Source organism: Ctenopharyngodon idella, chromosome 5 (assembly GCF_019924925.1).
Source record: "Ctenopharyngodon idella isolate HZGC_01 chromosome 5, HZGC01, whole genome shotgun sequence".
NCBI classification, from domain to species: domain Eukaryota; kingdom Metazoa; phylum Chordata; class Actinopteri; order Cypriniformes; family Xenocyprididae; genus Ctenopharyngodon; species Ctenopharyngodon idella.
The window spans coordinates 30195395-30217088 of record NC_067224.1 but is presented as its reverse complement, the minus strand read 5'-3'; the positions used below and the strand labels follow the sequence as shown (position 1 = coordinate 30217088).

At 38.4% G+C, this 21694-nt stretch overlaps 2 protein-coding genes across 3 annotated transcripts; one reads left to right on the top strand and one right to left on the bottom strand.

Moving 5' to 3' along the window:
- The first annotated feature begins 645 nt into the window (after nt 1-645).
- On the top strand, nt 646-3024 carry LOC127513438 (neuferricin). Its single transcript, XM_051895204.1, has 4 exons — nt 646-1079; nt 1161-1301; nt 1843-2029; nt 2112-3024. Exons 1-4 carry the CDS (start codon nt 782-784, stop codon nt 2287-2289), a joined length of 804 nt encoding a protein of 267 aa, XP_051751164.1. The 5' UTR covers nt 646-781; the 3' UTR covers nt 2290-3024.
- On the bottom strand, nt 2569-21490 carry ankfy1 (ankyrin repeat and FYVE domain containing 1). 2 transcript variants are annotated; one of them, XM_051895200.1, is made up of 25 exons: nt 21384-21490; nt 19022-19226; nt 18179-18297; nt 17873-18008; nt 15675-15798; nt 14966-15115; nt 14410-14575; nt 14004-14208; nt 13803-13871; nt 11985-12184; nt 11794-11891; nt 11014-11224; nt 10817-10915; nt 10586-10739; nt 10190-10358; nt 9202-9320; nt 7103-7259; nt 6759-6959; nt 6477-6653; nt 6220-6367; nt 6040-6130; nt 4871-4995; nt 4580-4726; nt 4398-4488; nt 2569-4216 (listed from the first exon to the last, which is right to left on the bottom strand). In XM_051895200.1, exons 1-25 carry the CDS (start codon nt 21391-21393, stop codon nt 4084-4086), a joined length of 3504 nt encoding a protein of 1167 aa, XP_051751160.1. In that variant the 5' UTR covers nt 21394-21490; the 3' UTR covers nt 2569-4083. The 2 variants fall into 2 exon arrangements, with proteins under 2 accessions (XP_051751160.1, XP_051751159.1); XM_051895199.1 differs by lacking the exon at nt 21384-21490 and having other exon boundaries at nt 19022-19251.
- Nucleotides 21491-21694: the final 204 nt, after the last annotated feature.

Below are 21694 nucleotides of genomic sequence, written 5' to 3'. Positions count from 1 at the left end.
ATAATTGTTTTATATTTTAATACGTTTAAAAATATCATTTATTCCGGTGGTGGCAAAGCTGAATTTTCAGCAGCCATAATAAATGTTACTTGAGCAGCAAATCATATCAGAATGATTTCTGAAGGATCATGTGACACTGAAGGCTGGAGTAATGATACTGAAAATTCAGCTTTACCAACACAAGAATAAATTACACTTTAAAATATATATTTAAATATAAAACAGTTATTTTAATTTGTAATCATTTTTTGCAATATTACTATTATTAATTAACATTATTATTATTATATTATTAAAATTATTTACACTTGAAACAAAGAGTGCATTTTTTTTATTGTAATTTTGACAATATTTCATATAAATACATGTTTATTTACTAATAGAAATACCCAACTTTATATTCTTATACTAAGAGTAACCAGTCAGTTTTAAGAGACTCTCAATTAAAAAAGCCATCAAGAGCCAAAATTTATATTTGAATTCTATGTACTTTATTTTGAAATTTGTCACCGTGTACAATTTATTTCTCTCTCTCTCTCTTTTATTTTGGTTGCTTTCTATAGTGTTGATAAATGTTGTTGTTCACTGGATAAAAAAGACCTTTCAGCTTTTAAATAAAAAAAAAAAAAAAAAAACTTAATAGATTTACGCATGCGCAGTCCCACACCCGGAAACATGTTGATAGATGTGATATTATATGTGTTGCTCAGTACGGAATGCTATTGCTTCTTATTTTAAATGCTGACCGCTTGACATTTTGTCTGTATACATTGTATGCACAATGCTGAAATATTTAGTAGCTCTCATATCAGTGGTCTTGGCCGTATGGACGGTGCCCGAGTGGCTCACATTCCCGATCTATGGTAATGTTGTAAATGTCCTAGAGTCGTGGCTGCGGCAGCAGGTCAGTGAGGCGTCAGCATCTCCACCGGGACCCATGCTGACCGAAGATGAGCTGTCTTTATACAACGGAGGAGAGAACAGTAAAGGATTGTACCTGGCGATCTTAGGACAGGTGTTTGACGTTGAAAAGGGGAGGAAACATTACGGCCCTGGCGGCGGTTACCATTTCTTTACGGGTTAGTTCACTATGCATTTTCCAAGCCATATGTCTGAGTGATGCTAACGCTTAGAAATTCTTGAAATCTGTGTTTGTGCAGGAAAAGACGCATCAAGGGCGTTTATTACAGGTGACTTCACAGAGTCTGGCTTGTCTAGCGATGTCTCGGATTTCTCGGACTCCCAGATTGTGGCTCTTTATGACTGGCTCTCATTTTATCAGAGGGACTACACTCCAGTAGGTTGGTATCACACGATGATGGCACTCATGTTAAAGAGTTAGTTCAACCTCAAAAAAAGAACTTTATCTTGCCTGTATAAGTTTTGGAATAATTAATTCAGTGCCACAATGGAAAAAAATTCTTCTGCACAGCAGTTGTTAAAGTTTCTTTTAAAATTACTCATAATTATTACTACGTAAACTTGAAAAAAAAAGAAGAAAAAAAAGTGTTTATTGCAGTGTTTTGGAGTTGATAATTATTTTTTAGTATTCCATGCGTAATGTCACATTGATAAACATACATTTTCAAAGAAAATACCTTTTTTATTTTCAAGAAAAATTAGATATTTGAATTCTTTTTAAGAACTGAACATTCAATAGCTTCTAAGATAATATAATCAAAGACCTTAGTTACTCTGATATAATGCACTTAAGTTCATTTCTTAAGTTGTTGCAAAAAGTAATTCAGCCACAAATGAAAATTGTTACAAGTGCAATGACAGATTTTATTTAGGGTGATCTGTCCCTTTAAGGTCTCTGTCTGCATGACCCCTGTGCTGCAGGTAAACTGATAGGCCGATTCTACACAGAAACCGGGCAGCCCACTGACGCTTTGCTACGTGTTGAGGCTTTCTTGTCAGAGGGGTTGAAGAAAAAGGCTCAGGCTCAGAGTGAGATGCAGCGGTACCCAGCTTGTAACTCGGAGTGGAGCGAAGCCAGCGGGGGACGGGTATGGTGTTCCACAATGAGGTACTTCTTAGACTTTTTATCTAGCCTTAGACAACACTTGATACATTTACTGGAAAAATGTAATGCAAGTTTTACTTTGTAGCGGTGGCATTCACAGAGACTGGGTTGGAGTACCCAGAATGCTTTTCTCCCCTGGGTCTGGTCATTCCCGATGTGTGTGTATCCAACCGTCTGATCCTGTTCACTCAGAGAACCGAAACCTCAGAGAATACAAGGACTGTCCTCCTCAAGCAGAGTCCTGCCAAATCACAAAAGACTGAGCTACAAGTCTTCACCACACTACAAGAGTCAATGAATTTGGCTTGGATTTCAAGGACTCTCCATCAATTTCTTCCATATGACAAGATTTTTCATTGAGTTGAGTTTTCTTAACGTTATTATGTTTGGTTTATTATAGCAGGCACATGCCATGTGACGAATGCTGCTCTTACTGTTTGTATTTATATAATTCTGTTTCTGATTTACTTCTAATTCCTTTGCAATTTGTGACCAAGTATATTATTTATGCCACAGAATCAAGACTGTTAAATAAAAGACAATTTTATAGATTTTTTTTTTCAATTGTCCTTTATGTAAAGTTGTCCTCCCTTTCTTGAAAAGGATACTAGAGGCGGCGACAGGCTAAATATCTGAGCATACAGATACCATACAATGTGCAGAAAAGATAAAACAGAGGCCAAATTGTAGGTTTGTCACATAGACAAAAAAGCACAACCTGCATTAAGTACAAAACAGTTGCAGTGGTCAAAAATATTATACATTTATCTGTACAGTTTAACAATACCAATAACAGACTGTGGACTTGGCCCTTTCCCTGCCCTCCCCCCACAAACAAACCAATCTCCTTTGAAATGTGATCAGAAATGTAAAAAAAAAAAAGAAATAACTTTGATAAAGTGCACCTGTTAAGCATGGACATGGAAAAGCATTTAAATTATGATAGGTCAACATAATGTGACGCGTTACGCCACCAAGACGACTTTTCAAAAAAACAACCAAGCGAGCAGCTCCCCCAGTGCTTGCTTGCAGGGCAAACATTAACTGGAATGTGTCCTTTGGTGATCAGAAATGAATAAAGTGTGATTATGATGCAATGATGACAATAATAACAGGCTACAAATGATGTCATGCATATGCATAGTAAGCATATCATAATTTTGCGCTAGTATTTCTGCACCTGTCTGACTTAATAGAATCACAAGGAACGATTTGAATTCCACATCAAAAACACTTCCACATCTGAAGTGTTTCTTAAATTTTAGTATGACGTAAACTCTAAAGGACTGGTTAACATAAAGTCCACTGAATATGCAGATTAATACATAATTAAGTGATCATGTTACTAATAACAAACCCAGCAAGGTATACTCCATCTCTCTATTAGTGTTTTGATTTGAACTCCAGAGAAATGTCCTTGCCTGTGTCTTTCCAGAGGTTAAAATGTGTTCAAAACCTAAATACAACAACTCAAAGACCCTGCACAGTATGATTAAGGCTTCACACTACTGAAACATGGCTACCTTTTATAAATCCTTTCACATCAGGCAACATTCAACACCAAACAAACTTCCTTGAAATATTGATCGACCAATCTGCAGAAGAAGAGTCAGTTTGAGTGGTGACGGCATGACTGCAAGTGGGAATCGCACTAGTCATTGTAATAGAAAATGAAGCGATATTTAAATCATAATTGTCCATATAGCACATTAGCCCTGTATAAAACCCCTATGGTTCTTTTTTAGTAGTAAATGATAGTTGCCCTTCTCATATTGGTTTTTGCCAACTCGGAACTGCATTTTTCATTTGCATCTGCATTCCACTAGTTTTAATCTGCATCCTCGACACATAATATTTTGGTTCTAAAAAGTACTGCTAGAACAAACACACATTGTTATGGTTGTATTTTTTCCTTTGACAAGAATGGAATGGTTTTGTTCAAGGGCTCTTCCTCTCAATGTGTTTTACTCCATTTCTCCATCCTTTTAGTGCTAGGCCCAGCCCATGGGTTCATACTCAGCTCGGCTGGTGCCTGTTCTTCAGGTTCTTCTAGTGTGTTAGGACACGCCGCCCAATGTCAGCACATCAAAGCAGATGTCGCATACACGCACAGGTTTGTTCAGGTCAAATTTGATGATGGGGATCTCTTTTGTAGAGCACTTATGGCAGAGCAGACGGCCACAATGGCGGCTACGAGAGAAAGAAAAGACAATAAAGAATGAGTTAGGAGGTGGCAGGACAAGGGAAGATGACAAAACATAAATGGAAAGAAGAGTTATAATTTGAAGAGAAAGAAGGGTATGTTCACGATGAAAGGAGGAAACAAATGTCTTTATACTTTAAGATTAAACCCAGTTCGTTGGTGACATACCAGTGATGTTTCCTGGTGGTGACTCCAAATTTGGTCAAACATTCAGAGCAGTTTGATCCATCACACCACGGGGGCTCTTTGGAAAGCATATCTGGGCCATTCAAAATGTGATACAAAAGACCAGTTAGATATAACTACAAGCACTGTAAATGTCTTAGAAACACTAAACCTGTATACTTTACCTAGCAGACGGAACAGAAGCTGCTTAGTGGCAACTTGATAGTTGAAGATGTTGATGCCCTGGTTGTTATTGACGCCGAGTCGAGCTCCAGCCCTAACGATGGCACGACACAGGTTAGCGTTTCCTTTCATATAGGCCAACAGAAGCACTGCGAGGAGGAAAAACATCAACTATCACTGATCCAGTGTTTATTTCTGACAAGCAAAATGGCATCATTGCTATTATTATAATTTAAAATTATCTATTTAAAAATGCATATTCAGTATAATCAAACCGGTTGTGCTTCACCAACCTGTGTTGCCCTCATTGTCAGGTTTATCCAGGGGATACTCAGGCATGCATTCTAAAAACAGCTCAAAGATGGCTGCCGCGTTCTCCTTCCCATACTGGCCGAGGACATGCATGGGAGATTGACCTCTAGAGAAATGAAAACAGGGCAAAAAAGTTTGTAAATGTCAATGAATAATGCACAATTTATTTTTATTATATTTATTTTATAATTATTTTTTTTGTGCGTTGAATAAATACTGTAAATAATTCATTTAGCAATATACATACATATACTGCATGTATATATTAGTGGTAAAAAAAACTACTTATTTATTACATAAAGAGTTTAAAGGTGAAGTATGTAGTTTCTGCGACACTAGTGGAATTACAACAATACAGCATGTATACAGAAAAAGCCCCTTTCACGCATCACACCTCTCCAACATCAAACACAGCTCTTACGGGTGCTTGTGAAGACATGTCTAAACAGGTATAATTAGGCTACTTTCAGTAAAAGGCCCAACATTTTAGGAATACTTTTAGATGTGTTGCTACATGTCATAAGTAAACAACTGAGTAGACTTACACTCTTGTCTAGAGCGAACGTAAGCATCTCGCTTATAATAAACCCATCCAAAGTATCTGAACCGGGGTTATTTTTTGACATGACACACCACAGCTGTTTGAGGTTGTCTACATGGGACACATTAAAGTAAACAATTTAAACTGGAACATTTGTCTATCTGAACAGGTACATGATGATGCTGTATTGATGAACATTGCCGTGTTCGCTTTGACATGTTAAGGACCTGTTTAATTTCTGAAAGTCTAAATGCAATTTGGCTTGCACTTCCGTAACCAGAGCTGAATGTCTTTTTCCAAGCATCAGCCAGGGTCCCACACCGGCTAAACACCCTCTAGCTCAGCCTGCTACTGTAGCCACACCCCAAACTCATGCTATTGGTTGAGCTGGAAAGAGATTGACAGATCTGATTGGACTGCTCTCAATGTTTAGATGGTGTCTGGGAGGCTCAATGTTTACACTTCTGGGGGAGATAAACCCATGAATGGCATACTAGTAGTAGTCAATGAACAATAAACTGGGTTAAGAGAACGTATTTTAACAAAAAAAAAATAAAAAATCATACATACTTCACCTTTAAGTGTGGAGTAAGATATTCTGAGTCAAACCTGAGATTATAGGCCTCGGCATCTACGTTGGACTCGGTGAGTAAAGCACGCACATTATTCAGACGCCCCTGCATCACAGCTAGATGAAGTGCTAGCAGAAGAAGATATAAAAGATATGAGTGAAATGGAATTTAGTCATTCAAGAACAATAAATTAAATAAGTGTAGCACAATAGTCTACCATTGTTTCCATTTTCATCTACAGCAGCAAAGTCAACGCCATTCTCAATCAAAACAGTGCAGATTGTGGAAAGGTCCTGTTGTGCAGCGAGATGCAGCGCTGTCTGGCGATGCTTGGTCAGCTCATTTACTTTTGCACCGGCCAGCAGCTGTAGTCCACACATACATCAGAGAAAACACAAATATGTTTCAGTTTTTGACTTGAAAATAAAAAATAAAATAAAAATTCCTCCATCTCTTCTATTCTCTTTGCTTTACCAGGTTTCTGACAATGATCTCGGATCCTGCCTGCACGGCCAGGTGTAGAGGAGAGAGTTTGGCACTGTCCTGCACTCTGGAGTTCACGTTGGCCTGTACGCTAATGAGGAAGAGCACACTCTCTATGTCCGAGTTCTGCACAGCAACATGCAGAAAGTTGCGACCTTTGTTGTCCACCTAGACAGAGAGAGAACATTTATTCAGTGGCATGTGACGTCACACATATAGAAACAATGTGGAGTAATTTCATCTATGCATGTGGATATAATCATGCCCACACACCTGTTCGGCAGCGCCAGGCTCTCTCTTGAGGATGGCTTCGGCAGCCTTGTTATTCTTGTGAGTCATGGCACAGGCAAACGGCGTCATGCCTTGTCTGTCTCGAATATTCAACCGGATTTCAGGGTGGGAGATGAGCAGCTGGATGATGATGCTTTGCTGGTTGCTGATGGCGACGTGGATGGGAGCACGACCTTCTGAATCCTGCATGCAGAGAAATGGGCATTGCAGTTCTCAGGATATTTTTATAAAGTGAGTATATAGAACAGATCTGCATAAAACCTTGTCATCAAGAAAAATAGAAGAACTAGGGTGAATGTATGCATCTGTTGTATATCTGTATTAACCTGTGCGTTCACATTGGCTCCAAACTCCAAAAGGCACTGCGCCACCTCCTCCAGACCCCAGGATGCAGCCAAATGCAGTGGGCACTGTCCATCCCTCGCCTCCTCATCTCCCTCACCATTAGGACCAGGCCTCCTCGGGCTGTTCACATCACAGCCACTGAAAACAAATGTTGAGATCATTTATGATAGGAAAATAAAACTTCTACAGCCACTTTTTGCATAACATGCAAATGATTTGATTAGATTTTTGATACAATTGACAATTCTTAAATAAACCTTGTGTAAAAGCCAGTCTTAGTTATAGCCTGAATAGAGTGCTGCAGTGATGACCTATTTTTGTAGGACAGCCTGGAAGCAAGCATCACCCTGGTTCACCCTTGTTTTGTTCATTAGGATAATCTTCACAAATGAACACAACTTTTATGAAAATATCTTGAACTTGTGTTAACAACAGACCTTATTTCAAGCATTTAACAAAAAACAAATTGACAATGGAACTAGGGCTGGGTAAAAAAATATTGATTTCTCGATTTTAATCGATTCTCATTTTTACAAACCGATATATCGATTCTTAAATCCCAAGAATCGATTCGTCTGTTTTCAGTTGATGAATGAACAAAACATGTAGCGCACCTCACATCCAATAAATCGCAATAATCTTTGTGCTTTGTTACTTTTGATATCAAGCAAAGTCTCAGATTTCAAATGACGTCCATCTGATTATGAGATTCAAAAAATAATTATCGTTTTGGCGCTGTTTAATGTGTTAAAGGAACACTCCACTTTTTTTGAAAATAGGCTCATTTTCCAACTCCCCTAGAGTTAAACAGTTAAGTTTTACCGTTTTCGAATCCATTCAGCCAATCTCCGGGTCTGGCGGTACCACTTTTAGCATAGCTTAGCATAGTTCATTGAATCTGATTAGACCGTTAGCATCTCGTTAAAAAATGACCAAAGAGTTTTAATATTTTTCCTATTTAAAACTTGACTCTTCTGTAGTTACATTGTGTACTAAGACCGACGGAAAATGAAAAGTTGTGATTTTCTAAGCCGATATGGCTAGGAACTATACTCTCATTCTGGCGTAATAATCAAGGAACTTTGCTGCCGTACCATGGCTGCAACAGGCACAATGAAATTACGCAGCGCCTGTGACCCCCTGCTTGCACAGGGAGCGTGCCTTGCAACCATGGAGACATTTGTGAGAGACGCTGCGTAATATCATTGCGCCTGCTGCACCCATGGTACGGCAGCAAAGTTCCTTGATCATTACGCCGGAATGACAGTATAGTTCCTAGCCATATCGGCCTAGAAAATCGCAACTTTTAATTTTCCGTCGGTCTTAGTACACAATGTAACTACAGAAGAGTCAAGTTTTAAATAGGAAAAATATTGAAACTCTTTGGTCATTTTTTTAACAAGATGCTAACGGTCTAATCAGATTCAATTATCTATGCTAAGCTATGCTAAAAGTGGTACCGCCAGACCCGGAGATCGGCTGAATGAATTCGAAAACGGTAAAACTCAACTGTTTAATTCTAGGGGAGTTGGAAAATGAGCCTATTTTCAAAAAAAGTGGAGTGTTCCTTTAAAGAGAAGCGGCAACACAGAGCGCATGTGAACTTATCCTCTCCTCCGCTTTAATACCAGCTACAGCACGAAATAAACATGACTAAACATCTGAAGGTATGTTAAAATATACAGTACAACTTACCGAAATTCATATCATGTCTTGTGTAATGTTAATAGCTCAATCAGTGTAAACAATGTCATGTAATAACGTCACATTTACCTCATAAAAACATATTCAGTGACCATAAACTCATTAGTCAGCTAGAAAAGTGAACTATAGAAAGCAGCATTCTGATAAATATAGATATGCACCGTTACATATTCATTATAATGTTGTTCAATATTTAATGCATGTTTGAATAAATCCGTTATGACAGCCACGATTTAAATGTTTATATTTAAAAAAAAAGCACCTTTTTAGTTGGTGGTTTTTATTGAAAATATAAATTTGACGACCTGTCAAACTAATTTTTAAAAAACACAAATTCTGATAAGAAGCAAGAGAAAACAAGGAGAGGTGTACAAACCTGCGTATTAGGAAGCAAGCAGTGACCTCGTTGTTCTCATCGATGGCTCTATGGAGAAGAGTTTGCTGACATCCTCCAGGCCCTGAACTCCAACAAGTTGCATCACACCCGTGCCTGACCTAATCCAAAAAATATATGAACAACAAATCAAATAAACTCAATCACAAACCAGCATTATTTTAAAAAAATATATATATATATAAAAATAAGTGTTTCAATAGTTCCAAATTGTTAAAGGGTTAGTTCACCCAAAAATGAAAATTCTGTCATTAATTACTCACCCTCATGTCGTTCCACACCCGTAAGACCTTTGTTCATCTTTGGAACACAAAATAAAGATATTTTTGACAAAATCTGAGGGTTTGTGAATCACACATAGGCAGCAACGTCATTGCATCTTTTGAGGTACAGAAAGGTATTAAAGACATCGTTTAACTAGTCACCATGACTACAGTGGTTCAACCTTAATGTTACGAAGCGACAAGAATACTTTGTGCGCAAAAACAAAACAAAAATAATGACTTCATTCAACAATTTTTGAATTGCTGTCATACACAGTTGACGTAGTGAACGCAGTGCACTCATTATTGGCCGGCTCCTGCGTCCAATACTGAGCCGGCGTTCGGACGTAAACACTGAAGCCTGCACTGCGTTCACTACGTCAACAGCGTATGACAACAGTTCATACTGTTAAATAAAGTTATTATTTTTAGTTTATTTTTTTTATGCACAAAAAGTATTCTCGTAACTTCATAACATTAAGGTTGAACCACTGTAGTCGCATGAACTGTTTTAAATATGTCCTTTCTGGACTTCAAAAGGTACAATGACATTGCTCCCTATGTGTGGTTCACAAACCCTCGTATTTCTTCAACATCTTAATTTGTGTTCCGAAGATGATCGAAGGTCTTACGTGTTTGGGATGACATGAGGATGAGTATGAGTACTGCTGGAACGAATGCTGGAAAAGCAAAACAAAAGTTCTCACCAATGTGGATGCAATGTCCTCCAAACCATTTTCCAAAGCCAGCCAGAGTGGAGGATCACCCTTCTCATTGACCACTGACATGTCAGCTCCTCTTGTGCAGATGGCGTCCACTACTAAAGGGAGCTGGTTACTGATAGCCAACTGCAATGCCGTTTGCCCCTCCTGGGTCCTGAAACAAAGTATGATTTGTAGTTTTAGAATTTGTTTTCATGATCGAATTATAAGCTATTATATAACTCTTTCAGCAATAGCTATTTGGGGAGACAGAGTGGGAATGGGATTGATACACACTGCAGGCAGGACTCGAACCTTCATCGCCCACATGAACACCACAGCTAAACGTGTCAGAGGGATGTCTGCTAGTGCTAACTAATGTTTTTATAGCAGTTCTAGTACCTGACGTTGATGTCGGCCTGGTGCTCTAACAGGAAGAGGGCGCTCTTGCTGTCCTGTCTCTTTATAGCCATGTGCAGTAGCGTCTGTCCATCAGACATGGTGTCATTAATGGCTGCTCCAGAACCCAGCAGCTGTGCGGCAATAGTGTGCATACCTAGGAATGTAAATAAGAAACATTCAATGATCTGCATGAGTAGTGAACTCACTGAAGAAGATTTTAGCAGAACCCACCAGTCCAGAGTGCGAGACCCAGAACGGTTTGATCCATGGAGTCTTTCAAACTGAAGTCAGGGATGATCTGCAGGTTGTTGGTGGCATGTAGTGCATTGGCTATGAGAGATGGATCAAGAATGAAGTTATGAATGATAAGAGATGGCACAGCTGCACAGATCAGTACTCAAATCAAACATCCTCCCCTCATCCCTCACCTTTCTGCTCTAGTATGACAGACACCACATCTGGGTGGTTGTGAACGATGGCCAGGTGGAGCGGGCTCTGCAGGTAGACTCCCTGACTTTTCTCAACTCCGTCAGGCAGGGCGCTTTCGGTCTGCAGGTTAGGATTCGCCCCCTGTTGGAGCAACTCCACTGTCAGCCCTGCCAGGCCACAGCGGCACGCCGTATGGAGGGGGGTCTCACCCTAGGAAAGAAAATAAATACAAAATAATAATTCTTGTGAGTCATAAAAACAAAATAATAAATATTTAATTTATGACAATTTATTATAATAATTACTAGTTAATAAATTTGTATTTACATTTTCATTCAAACTGTTTAAGTCTTATGCTCAGCAAGGCTGCATTTATTTGATCAAAAATACAGTAAAAACAGTAATATTTTGAAATATTATTACAATTTAAAATATCCGTTTTCTTTTTTAATATATTTTATAATGAAATTTATTCTCTGATGGCAAGTACACCAGTCTTCAGTGTCACGTGATCCTTCAGAAATCATTCTAATACGCTGTTTTAGTCCTCAAAAAACATTTCTTAATATTATCAGTTGAAAACAGTTGTGCTGCTTAATATCTTTGTGAAAACTGTGATGTAATTTTTTTTCAGGATCATAGCAGAATTTCCATACTTCCAATTTGTTCCATTTAATAGTTTTTGATGACTACACTATTATTCTATATTGTGTAAAATGAGTATGCGTGTTCAAACATTTTACTGGCAGTTTATTTCTAATCAAAGCTGACAGACTCACCCATTTGTTGGTGTGATTGACTTTAGCTCCATGTGTGGCCAGGAATATAGCGGCTGCTTCACTTCCTGCGATAGCTGCTCTCTGCATGAGGCAGTTACCTGAGGAGGAGATGTCGTGATTAGCAGGTATAAAATGGGTCATGACTAAAGGAACACATATAAACATTTTATAAAGTGCAAGGTGTTTGGTACCATTGGAGTCTGGTGCGTCAGGATTGCTCCCTCTCTGTATAAGCCTTGCTGCGAAGCTGTTCTCGTCAAATGAGGTGCCATTCACAACAGGAGCTTCATCCTCAAAAGGGTTCACGGAGGGGTCAGAGGCCACAGTGATGTACTGCAGGGCCAGCCACAGTGCAGTGCTGCCTTCATGATCTTTCAGCTCCAGGTCCAATCTAAGTAGGAAGGGGAGGAATTACGGTGTTACAAATGAAACAGGAAAGGGGCAATATCTTTTAAGAAGGTAGAGGTAACCACCTCCATGTTCAGAACACTATCTTACTGAACAGTATACTCTGTTCTTTTTTCATACATTGTATACTTTTTTTTTTTTATCAGAACACAAAGAATTTTTTTTTTTTTTTTATCCAACTCTTGGCAGTCCAAGTCAAGATTACAAATCACATTTTGATATTAATTCAAGTTCTTTTATCACAATGGAAATAATGTATCATGGGAAACACTATCCCACATTAAACTCTTGCATTTGTACATTTTTAAATACAAGTTTTAGATCATTCCATGTATTCCATACATACATAAAGTAGTTTAGTATCATGCTTTTCCATTACCTACATCAATAATTTCAGATCATTCGTTTTGAAAAAGAGGGCGAATTCCAACCAAAAGTGAGTATCCCTATGCCCTACTCTCTCTGAAGGGCAGATCTCTTGAAGTGGGGACTTTGAAGGGAGCAGGGCAGTTGCATGTCATCATGTAGCAGTTTGGAATGCACTTGGCGAAGGGAGTAATGAAAGACAACATAATTTCCTCATTATCTTCATCTGGAATGTTATCATGGCAACACAGTGCAGTGTCCATCAGCCCATTAACTGTTCTTAGTATGTGTGTGAGTGTATTCCCTCTGTTCTCAACTTTTAAAACTTGCCATCTCTTCTTTGGACCCTGCCTAATGACTTAACTGAGAGAATACTTGCCAAGACAGGTATTTTGACATAATTTTGTGTGTATGTGTCCGTTCAAGCGCAAGGAATCAATCCGGTGTTCGAGCGCTCTCTGAAATGCGCCCCTCTGTCTCTCTCTCCATGCGCATGCTTCAGGTGTGGCACAGATAACAGCTCGCGAGTCCCGATTTTCACCTCTTCTTCCACTTTTAAAATCGTTTGAATGTGTTAATTGTCGAGACAAAACACGTCCAAATGATAAACTTTCACTCTATGATGGTTAAACTTAGCAGTTAATCCGCGAATCACATGCGTGCCGAACCGTTGGACCTTATCCGTAAGGATCACGGATTAACTGCGATCCGTTGCAGCCCTAATAATTAAAGAACACACTTATCATCATGATTGCTATCTTACCAGAGATGGAGAAATATCCTACTCCAGTAAACGTGTCCCTGTGAGCTGTTCCCCAAAAATGTTGGTACTCAAAAGCGCTTCCCTCCATGTTTTCTGGTGCGCATCGTTTTTTTTTTTTCATGCATGTGCACCCCTGCTTATGAACTTTATATTTACTTCATATGAAAAGTATGACAAAAATGTGTGCAATGTATCACAAACAAAACAACTAATTATTCTATTTATACATTAACTAGAACTTTCTCACCATCTAGCTTTAAAATGAATCAAAAACAATAAAATTACTTCCTTGAAGTGACCACCGTATGTACCCTTTGCTAATGGACTTATGGAAAGGCCCTTGGTGAAGGGATTCAGTTGTTCACTTTCGTTTGGAACGGTCCTACAAATGGCGCCCCCTTCCCAGAGTGCCATTCGAGGGCACAAAAGACTCAGTTTGGAATTCGCCCACATAAAGCATGTTTAAACTTACTGTTTGCATTGTAGAAGCTGGTTAAAGACTGGTTCATTTCCTGACACCACAGCCTCATGTAATGGCGTCCTAAAATTAGACAAAAATAAAACCAGGTCATGAATACAATGAATAAGCTTTACTCCCAAAACATTATTGCAGATAAAATAATAATCCCTAAACTCATTCATGCAGAAGAAACCCTTGATTTATGTTACCCACCGTCCTTTGCTGTTTTGCATGTTTGGGTTGGCACCAGCTTTGAGCAGTGCCTCTGCGATGTGGGCCATGCCAGCCATAACTTCACCACTGTGTTTCTTAGGGTTGAAAGAGCAGACCAGGTGCAGAGGCGTCTCCACTGCACCCACTGTGGCAGCATTCACCTGCGCAGAGTGACGGATCAGAAAAGTGGACGCAAATTCATCTCCTACAGAGAGAGAGTGAGAGACAGAGAAAAAGATACAGGACAGGGACAGTATTTAGACCACCAAAATAAAAAAAAATAAAAAAGTTCTCAAAAGATTCACAATGGATCGCCAAAGTTTCAGCCTTTTGTGAGCAACTTCAAATTCATTATAAAAATGGCACATTCAATTATTCCCTCTGCCCAAATATAAGCACTCATCACCTCTCTGGATGGCCTTGTGTAGAAGACTCCAGCCGCTCTGGTCCACCATGTCAACATCTGCTTTATTGTTGACCAGTGTGGTGGCAATGCTCTCCAGCTTCTTGGACAGAGCCAGATCCAGCGCCAAATCTCCATTATTGTCCAGCTCATTCAGCTTTCCTGGTAACTTGGGAATGAAATGAAAGAAACATTTATCCTAATGAGTCTGCTATGCAATAAACAAGCTTATCAACAGAGAATAAAACATTTATCAGTGGCTAAAATGTGACTAAATGATTGTAAACAATAAATGGATACATTTTGCATGCGAGTCATTCAAAATATAAAAAGAAATATTCATATTTTTCATTTAACAAGGCATTTTTGTTTATTTTTATACTAGAAATATTTTAGTATTTTGGGTCACTACTAGTTGTCCAATGTAAAACCTAAAGCAAAACATTAACCATACGAAAACATCACTTGATATTGCTTTTACTACATATAGGACCTTGCACTTTTTATATCATGGTATATAAAGCAAGAACAGTTCTTTGAATCAGTGCTGGCTCTTTACCTGGGCGTCCATTTCTATTAGATAAAGGAAGACAACATCTTCTCGTTCTACTTTAATTGCTTTGTGAAGGGGGTACTCGGTCTTGGATTTTATCATCTTATAGAGCAGCTGAGCATCCATGGTACTGAAGTCCTCTTTCCGCAGATCATCCTGTTTGAGAGGGTAAAGGAAGCAAATATTAAACATATTTAAAGCATCTTTTCATTAGCAAATCCTCCCTTCTGAATGCACACAAACAAAACAAAAAAAAATCTCAATGATTTTCTCCTTTAAAACAGCAGGTGACAACATGTAATAATTATGCAAATCTCAATCTCCCTCTGGTCTTTTTCAAGGTCTTTCTCAAGGTCTGCTGAGCTCATATTGAAGTTTTTGGTTCACTCAGCAGAGAGCGTGCCTTCCTTTACCATCCCAGTCTTACACATAACCTTGAGAATCAATCATCACTACTTGTGGGGGTTTACAAGGAATCATAAAGAAGACCCCAAACATCAAGGAGGACAACAATATCCTGATGCTTTTAAACAGAGAGCATACAATGGAGTAAGGCTATTTTTCACTGTGAAATTGTTCATTTATTAATCAATAATTATTCTATAAAGATGATAAAATGATACCTAAAACTGTATATTTATGGCAAACAAAATAAAAGTCTACGCTATGTGTATCTTTGAAGCATGAGGACGATGACTCTGTTCTTCTGACTCACCCAGTGACTAGCAATGATCTCTCCACAATAGTTCATCAATGTTGTGGCATCCAGCTCTTCAGCTGTCTGGTAGAACCTGATACAGTTCCTCACGTTCACTGATGACATCACTCCTTTCTCACATCTGCATTTGAAAAACAATATCTATGTTTAGAGCTCACTTTGTATTCTTTAACAATAACATTTCAATTTTAAAAAAATTAAGTAGATCGGATCATTAAATGTATCATTTCAAATTCTTTTCTCTTTATTTTATTAAAATAATGACATAAAATTATTACCACCTGACTTCAGATGATATACTTAAAGGGATAGTTCACCCAAAAAGAAAAATTCTGTCATTTAGGCCATGTTTTTTTTTTTTTTTCTGAGGCTAGCGTATTTTTCCAATAGTTTTCGATGTGTAAAACGAGGCGTTGAGCGTCTATTTCACGCTGAAGCGCTGAGGCGTTTTTTTCCGGTCGCCGAGAGTTGAAGAATTTTCAACTTTGGGTAAAACGCAGCACTCATCACTGTCACTTCGTTCCAAACCCGTAAGACTTTCGTTCGTCTTTGGAATACAAACGAAGATACTTTTAATAAAATCTGAGCAATTTCTGTACCTCCATTGAAAGGTACACAAATGACATGTTGACGCTTCAAAAAGATCATAAAGAGATCATAAAACTAATCCATATGAATTGAACGGTTTAGTCCGAATTTTTTTAAAAGACACAATCGCTTTATATGATGAACAGATTGAATTTAGGCTTTTATTTACATATAAACATTCATCAATTCACACATCAGTTTTGGTAAACAGAAACTTATTGCGCTTTTCCACTGCATGGCACGATTCGACTCGGTTCAGTTCGGCACGGCTAAGCTCGCTTACTTTCGGTTTGCTTTTCCACTGCAGTTTAGTACCGCTTCAAAGTGGGTGGGATTACAGACTGATCGTTATAGTTGCGCCGCCTTTACTGCCGTGGATCCGCTCCTCTGCTACCAACGAGTGATACTGCGGTGGCTGTTACTGACTATTTAAATCTAGTGGGTCTTGTGTTGGAACCTCAACCAAGGTGGTACTAAGCTGTACTGAACCGTACCATGCAGTGGAAAAGCGCCATTAAGCATGTCTGCTTGACGTGTGAGAACCAATGAGGTTCATACTCTTGTTACGCACCACATTTGAGCCTTCGCAAGAACCAATGAGGTTTGTTCTCGTGTGTCAAGCATGTACGGTTGAGCTTCTGTTTATGTTCTCAGATCAATGTTTATATGTGGATAATAACCTAAATTAAATCTGTTCATCATATACATTGATCGAGTCTCTTCAGAAAATTTGGACTAAGCTGCTAAATTCATATGGATTAGTTTTACAATCTCTTTATGAACTTTTGAAGCGTCAAAGTGATAGTTGCATAGCTGTCAATAGAGAGACAAGTCATCATGAAATCAAAATTGACCCCATTTACTTTGTTAGCGCACATTACTAGTCTTGCGGTGAAAAATTACTTTTTACAAAATATTGTAATTGTATATCAGTTATTTTAAATTATAATAATATTTCACAATATTACAGTTTTTACTATATTTTTGGCTAAGCAAATGCAGCCTTGATGATCATAAGAGATCTACCGACCTCAAACATTTAGACGGCAGTGTATACATTTCCTTTCACAACCATGCAGTCCTAATGCTCAAGAATAAAAGCTGATAATTAGCATAAAGCACCAAACATATAGGCTGTTTGCTTGCCATTAAGCAGCTTCTTTTATCCAAAGCGACTTAAAGCATACTTATTGACACCAGTGGACTCAAGGGAACACTGATGATGGAGCATCACTGCAATGCTCCAGTTTAACTATAAGCCTCTTTCAAGCAAATGCCAGGTAAAAAGAGCACATGCTTTCGGAGATGTCAATTTAATTTAATGAACATGACTCAGTGAAGGACTAGAGTGACTAAAATAATGGTGTGATGCATATGCTATATTAATCAAATGTAGAATTCATCAACAAAAGCATTCGTGTTCCACATCAATCCATGCTGAGTGGTGCTTTTTATACTTGTAGTTTATATTCTTACATATTGAGTGACCGATAAGAGCAGTTACATGGTTAGTTTGTTGGTGAATCACAATGAGAGGTAAAGCTGCAACATGAGTCATGAATCTATCCAGTCAATTTGATCTATTATTCTAAAGAGACCGTTCCCACCTTTCCCGCAGAAGATGAAGCTGGAAGCGGTTGGCTAACTTCATCAGGTCGATGAGGAAGCCATCATTCCCACTCAACTCCAGATCATCCGTGTACGCCCAGCGCAGCATTGCCATGGCAACCTCTGGTTTGGCATCTAGGAAGTCACATGGGGATGCACAGGAAAGAATCCAACAACAAGTTCAGTTTTGAGGGATTTAACACTGCTGCATGCTGTATTAGAACACTAAGGAAAAACAGCCAAACATAATCTAGATATCCTACATTTCTAGTGCAGGTTGTAGGAAACAGAGAAGCCATTGTTACCTGAGAGGTCCAGTTCTGTGGTGGAGGCCATGTTGGCTAAACTCCAGATTTCACTCCGAGCAGCCAGCACGAATTTATGAGCACTGAGCCTCTGTTCTCCAATCTTCACCTTCAGATCGCTAGGAGAAAAAAGACTGATGTGGTCATACTGACTTTTTTTTACACAATATCTCTGTGAAATATGCAGTCATCATTTGATGCATTAGACCTAATGTATTATGCAGTCTCAGTGAGGTCAGATCTGAGACAGCAGTCTGGGCTCAAATCTCAGACAGGTCAATCTGTAACCTCATAAGAACAAGGTCCAATAAAAAGAAATACAACTGTAATAGAACTTCCTAACTTTGAAGACCCAGCAGGCATTTTCAAACCCTTTCAGCCAGCTTTAATACACTAAGAAGCAAAATGAAACTGTAAATCATAACTTTATACCCTGGCTGAAGCAGAAATATATATATATATATGTGTGTGTGTATATGTATGTATGTGTATAATATTATATATATATAATATATATATATATATATATATATATTTATTATCTTCTCTCTTCTTTGCTGTCAAACGATTAATCGCACCCAAAATAAAAGTCTGTTTACATAATATATGCGTGTACTATGTATATTTATTATGTACATATAGATACACACAAACATGTATTTATTTAAGAAATAGTGCTGTCATACCGTGATTTAACCGTGTTAACCGTGATTTTTTTTTTTTTTTTTGCTGCAAAACAATTCATTTGCTTCTGGGGTTAAATATGATGAACATTTCTTGTTTAAGATTCACCTGACATCTCATCTAACAGTATGTGACTGTATGTTCATGTCCAGTTCTCACCTGTACTGCTCTTGCTGAAAGAGGTCAGCCACGATGGCCAGCAGGCGGCTGATGAAGGAGTCACTGGCCTGGGAGACAGAGCCAGGGAGAGAGGCCTGTGCAGCCAACACAGAGCACCGCCTCTCCGTCTCCACCAGCTTCTGTTGCATCTTCACATACTCCTGCCTCAGCAGAGCAAGGTGCTTCTGCAATTTCTGCACCTCCTCTGCAGGCATGATGGAAACCATGAAAAGATGGGTGACGAGAAGTGGAGAGATGAGTAGTGGAACAAAAGGAATGAGCACATGGAGTACAAGGAGAAAATAAGGGTAAACAAATAAGAATAAACCGTCAAATGTGATGGGTACAGCAAAAGGGAAGTGGAAATGCCAAGAAAATGAAAAAGAGGGACAAAATACAGATTTCACATGAAAACTGCTGACACAAACAGACTGCCTAAGCACGCTCACAGGAGGAGAAGCAGACCTGCGATATGCGAGCAAAACTGCCTTTACACATTACAAGAAGTAAAAACACTTGGTCCAATTCATGATAACCACAAACATGGTTCATATACAACCTCGATCAATCTAATTCCACTCAAACCTCAAAAATAACAACTTTAAACTTGCCATCTTTAATGTGGTAATTGCCTTGGATCAGAAACTAGAGGATTTCATAGCTTAACCTACATTCCAACACAGCCGCTTCCTTCCTCTTTCCTTGAATTTATTTCTGTGTCTCTCCAGAATGCTGAGGCCACGCTTTTCTCTTGCTCTATATAAGCTCAGGTGCTGAGAGAGCTGGTCTAGTAATGTCTTAACATTTTACATCTAGGAAAATCTTTAAATTCTGCTTAAAAAAAAACAAAACAAAAAAAAACAGCAAGCTGGCTGGCACCTTGTATATAATATCCTAAAGCTGTAAGTTCTGTGAAAACAAACCCTAATTGTCTACCCTAATCGTTGCACACCATTAAACCTGTGTGTGTGTGTGTGTGTGTGTGGTCCAAGCAAAGGATTAGAATGTTTTCAGTTTAATATGTGAGCCATTTGTCTTCAGCCTACATCCAAGAATCCAGTGTCCTGAGCAATCAACAACTCAGAGCTGTCCAAATAGGTCCCATAAAGTATTTAAAAAGCTCATCAGCCAATCAGATGACAGGAAACCTTGTGAAACAATAATCTGCTTGCATCACCCACAAGCATTCACACGAATTATAACAGCTCATGAATTACACAATGAACTCTGACAAAGAATATATTTCTTAAGAATCAGGAAACTGTGCAATTAATATACAATAAATTCGAAAATACAGAAAATCAGGTACAAACGGTAAGATTTTTTTTTTTACCATGATAACCAACCATAGCTCCAACCGATATGATTGTCATAACATGGTTGTATTGTTACTACAATAAAACTTCGCTAGCCTGTTTATTAGCCACCCCGTGTTCAAATAAGAAGTTAAACAAAGTGACAGACTGCTAAAGTGTTTTACGCTGTTTGAAGGCAATGCCACTTTAATGTATTATGATTTAACAACATGTTGTGGGAAGATAAAGAAGGGAGATGTCACATGAGCTGATAAAAGTAACGGTTGCAAACGCCTGCTGCAACGTCACTAAATACAATCATGATATATGCTAATTATACAAGCTGTGAAATTATTTTCTACTGTTATTATATATAAATGTCAAGTTGTATATTCAGTTACATCAAATACACTGAATAGTGCAATGTATTAACATATTTAACAATCGATTAGCACAGCCAGATGAATTTCTCATTCAAGGCGATGAAGACCGAGACAAAAGACTAAAAAGGGACATTTCTGATTAGAAATGACTTGGAAAGCCATCGCAAAATGAGAGTACAGGACGACAATGTCTGTAAAATGTCTCAGTGACACCATTTTCTTCTAGAGCTGCTATACAGCCAAAATTATGTTTCCTGCCATCACTGTAAAGCTGCTTTGAAACAATCTGCATTGTAAAAAGCGTTATACATAAGGGTGACTTGACTTGACTAAAATCTACCATTTACCTTTCAGACCCATAACGGTGTATGTTTTGCGATAAATGCGACTGAATATATCATTTGAAAAAGCATTTATTCGATATTTCTTCACATGAGAGATCAAATCACCCGGCGAATTATTACTACCACCGCCCAGCCCACCACCTGACTTGCAACCAGCTAGCTGGAAAAAAATCTATGCAATAAAGTGGTTCGTTTCAGGGTGATGCAATATTTATCACCAGCTGGCTGTGGTTATAACAATTAAATGCAGTATTAGGCATGTCTATCGTGTAAAGAAATAACAGCTGTTGGTGTTAAACTGAAAGGGCGTAAAAAAATAAGAAAGAAACCATCCTCATACCTTCTGCCATGTTGGATCCGTGGCTCGTCGCCTAATATCGCGAGAGAGCGCGGGAGGAAGTTTTTGATTTGGGAGGAGCTTGTGTGTGGAAGCCGAAGCACTGACCCAAAGATACATTACGTCTGTAAAGTGCACTATGAATGACAGATTAAAAAAATAAATAAATAAATACTCAAGTCTGTGTACCAAGGAAACTAACTGTACATGGGGTCTTTATTATTCAGTCTCATTTATGTTTAATTCAGACGAACAGCTCATGTGTTCCTCAAGACTGTTCCAGATATATTAGGGATAAGGAATTACATTTAGAT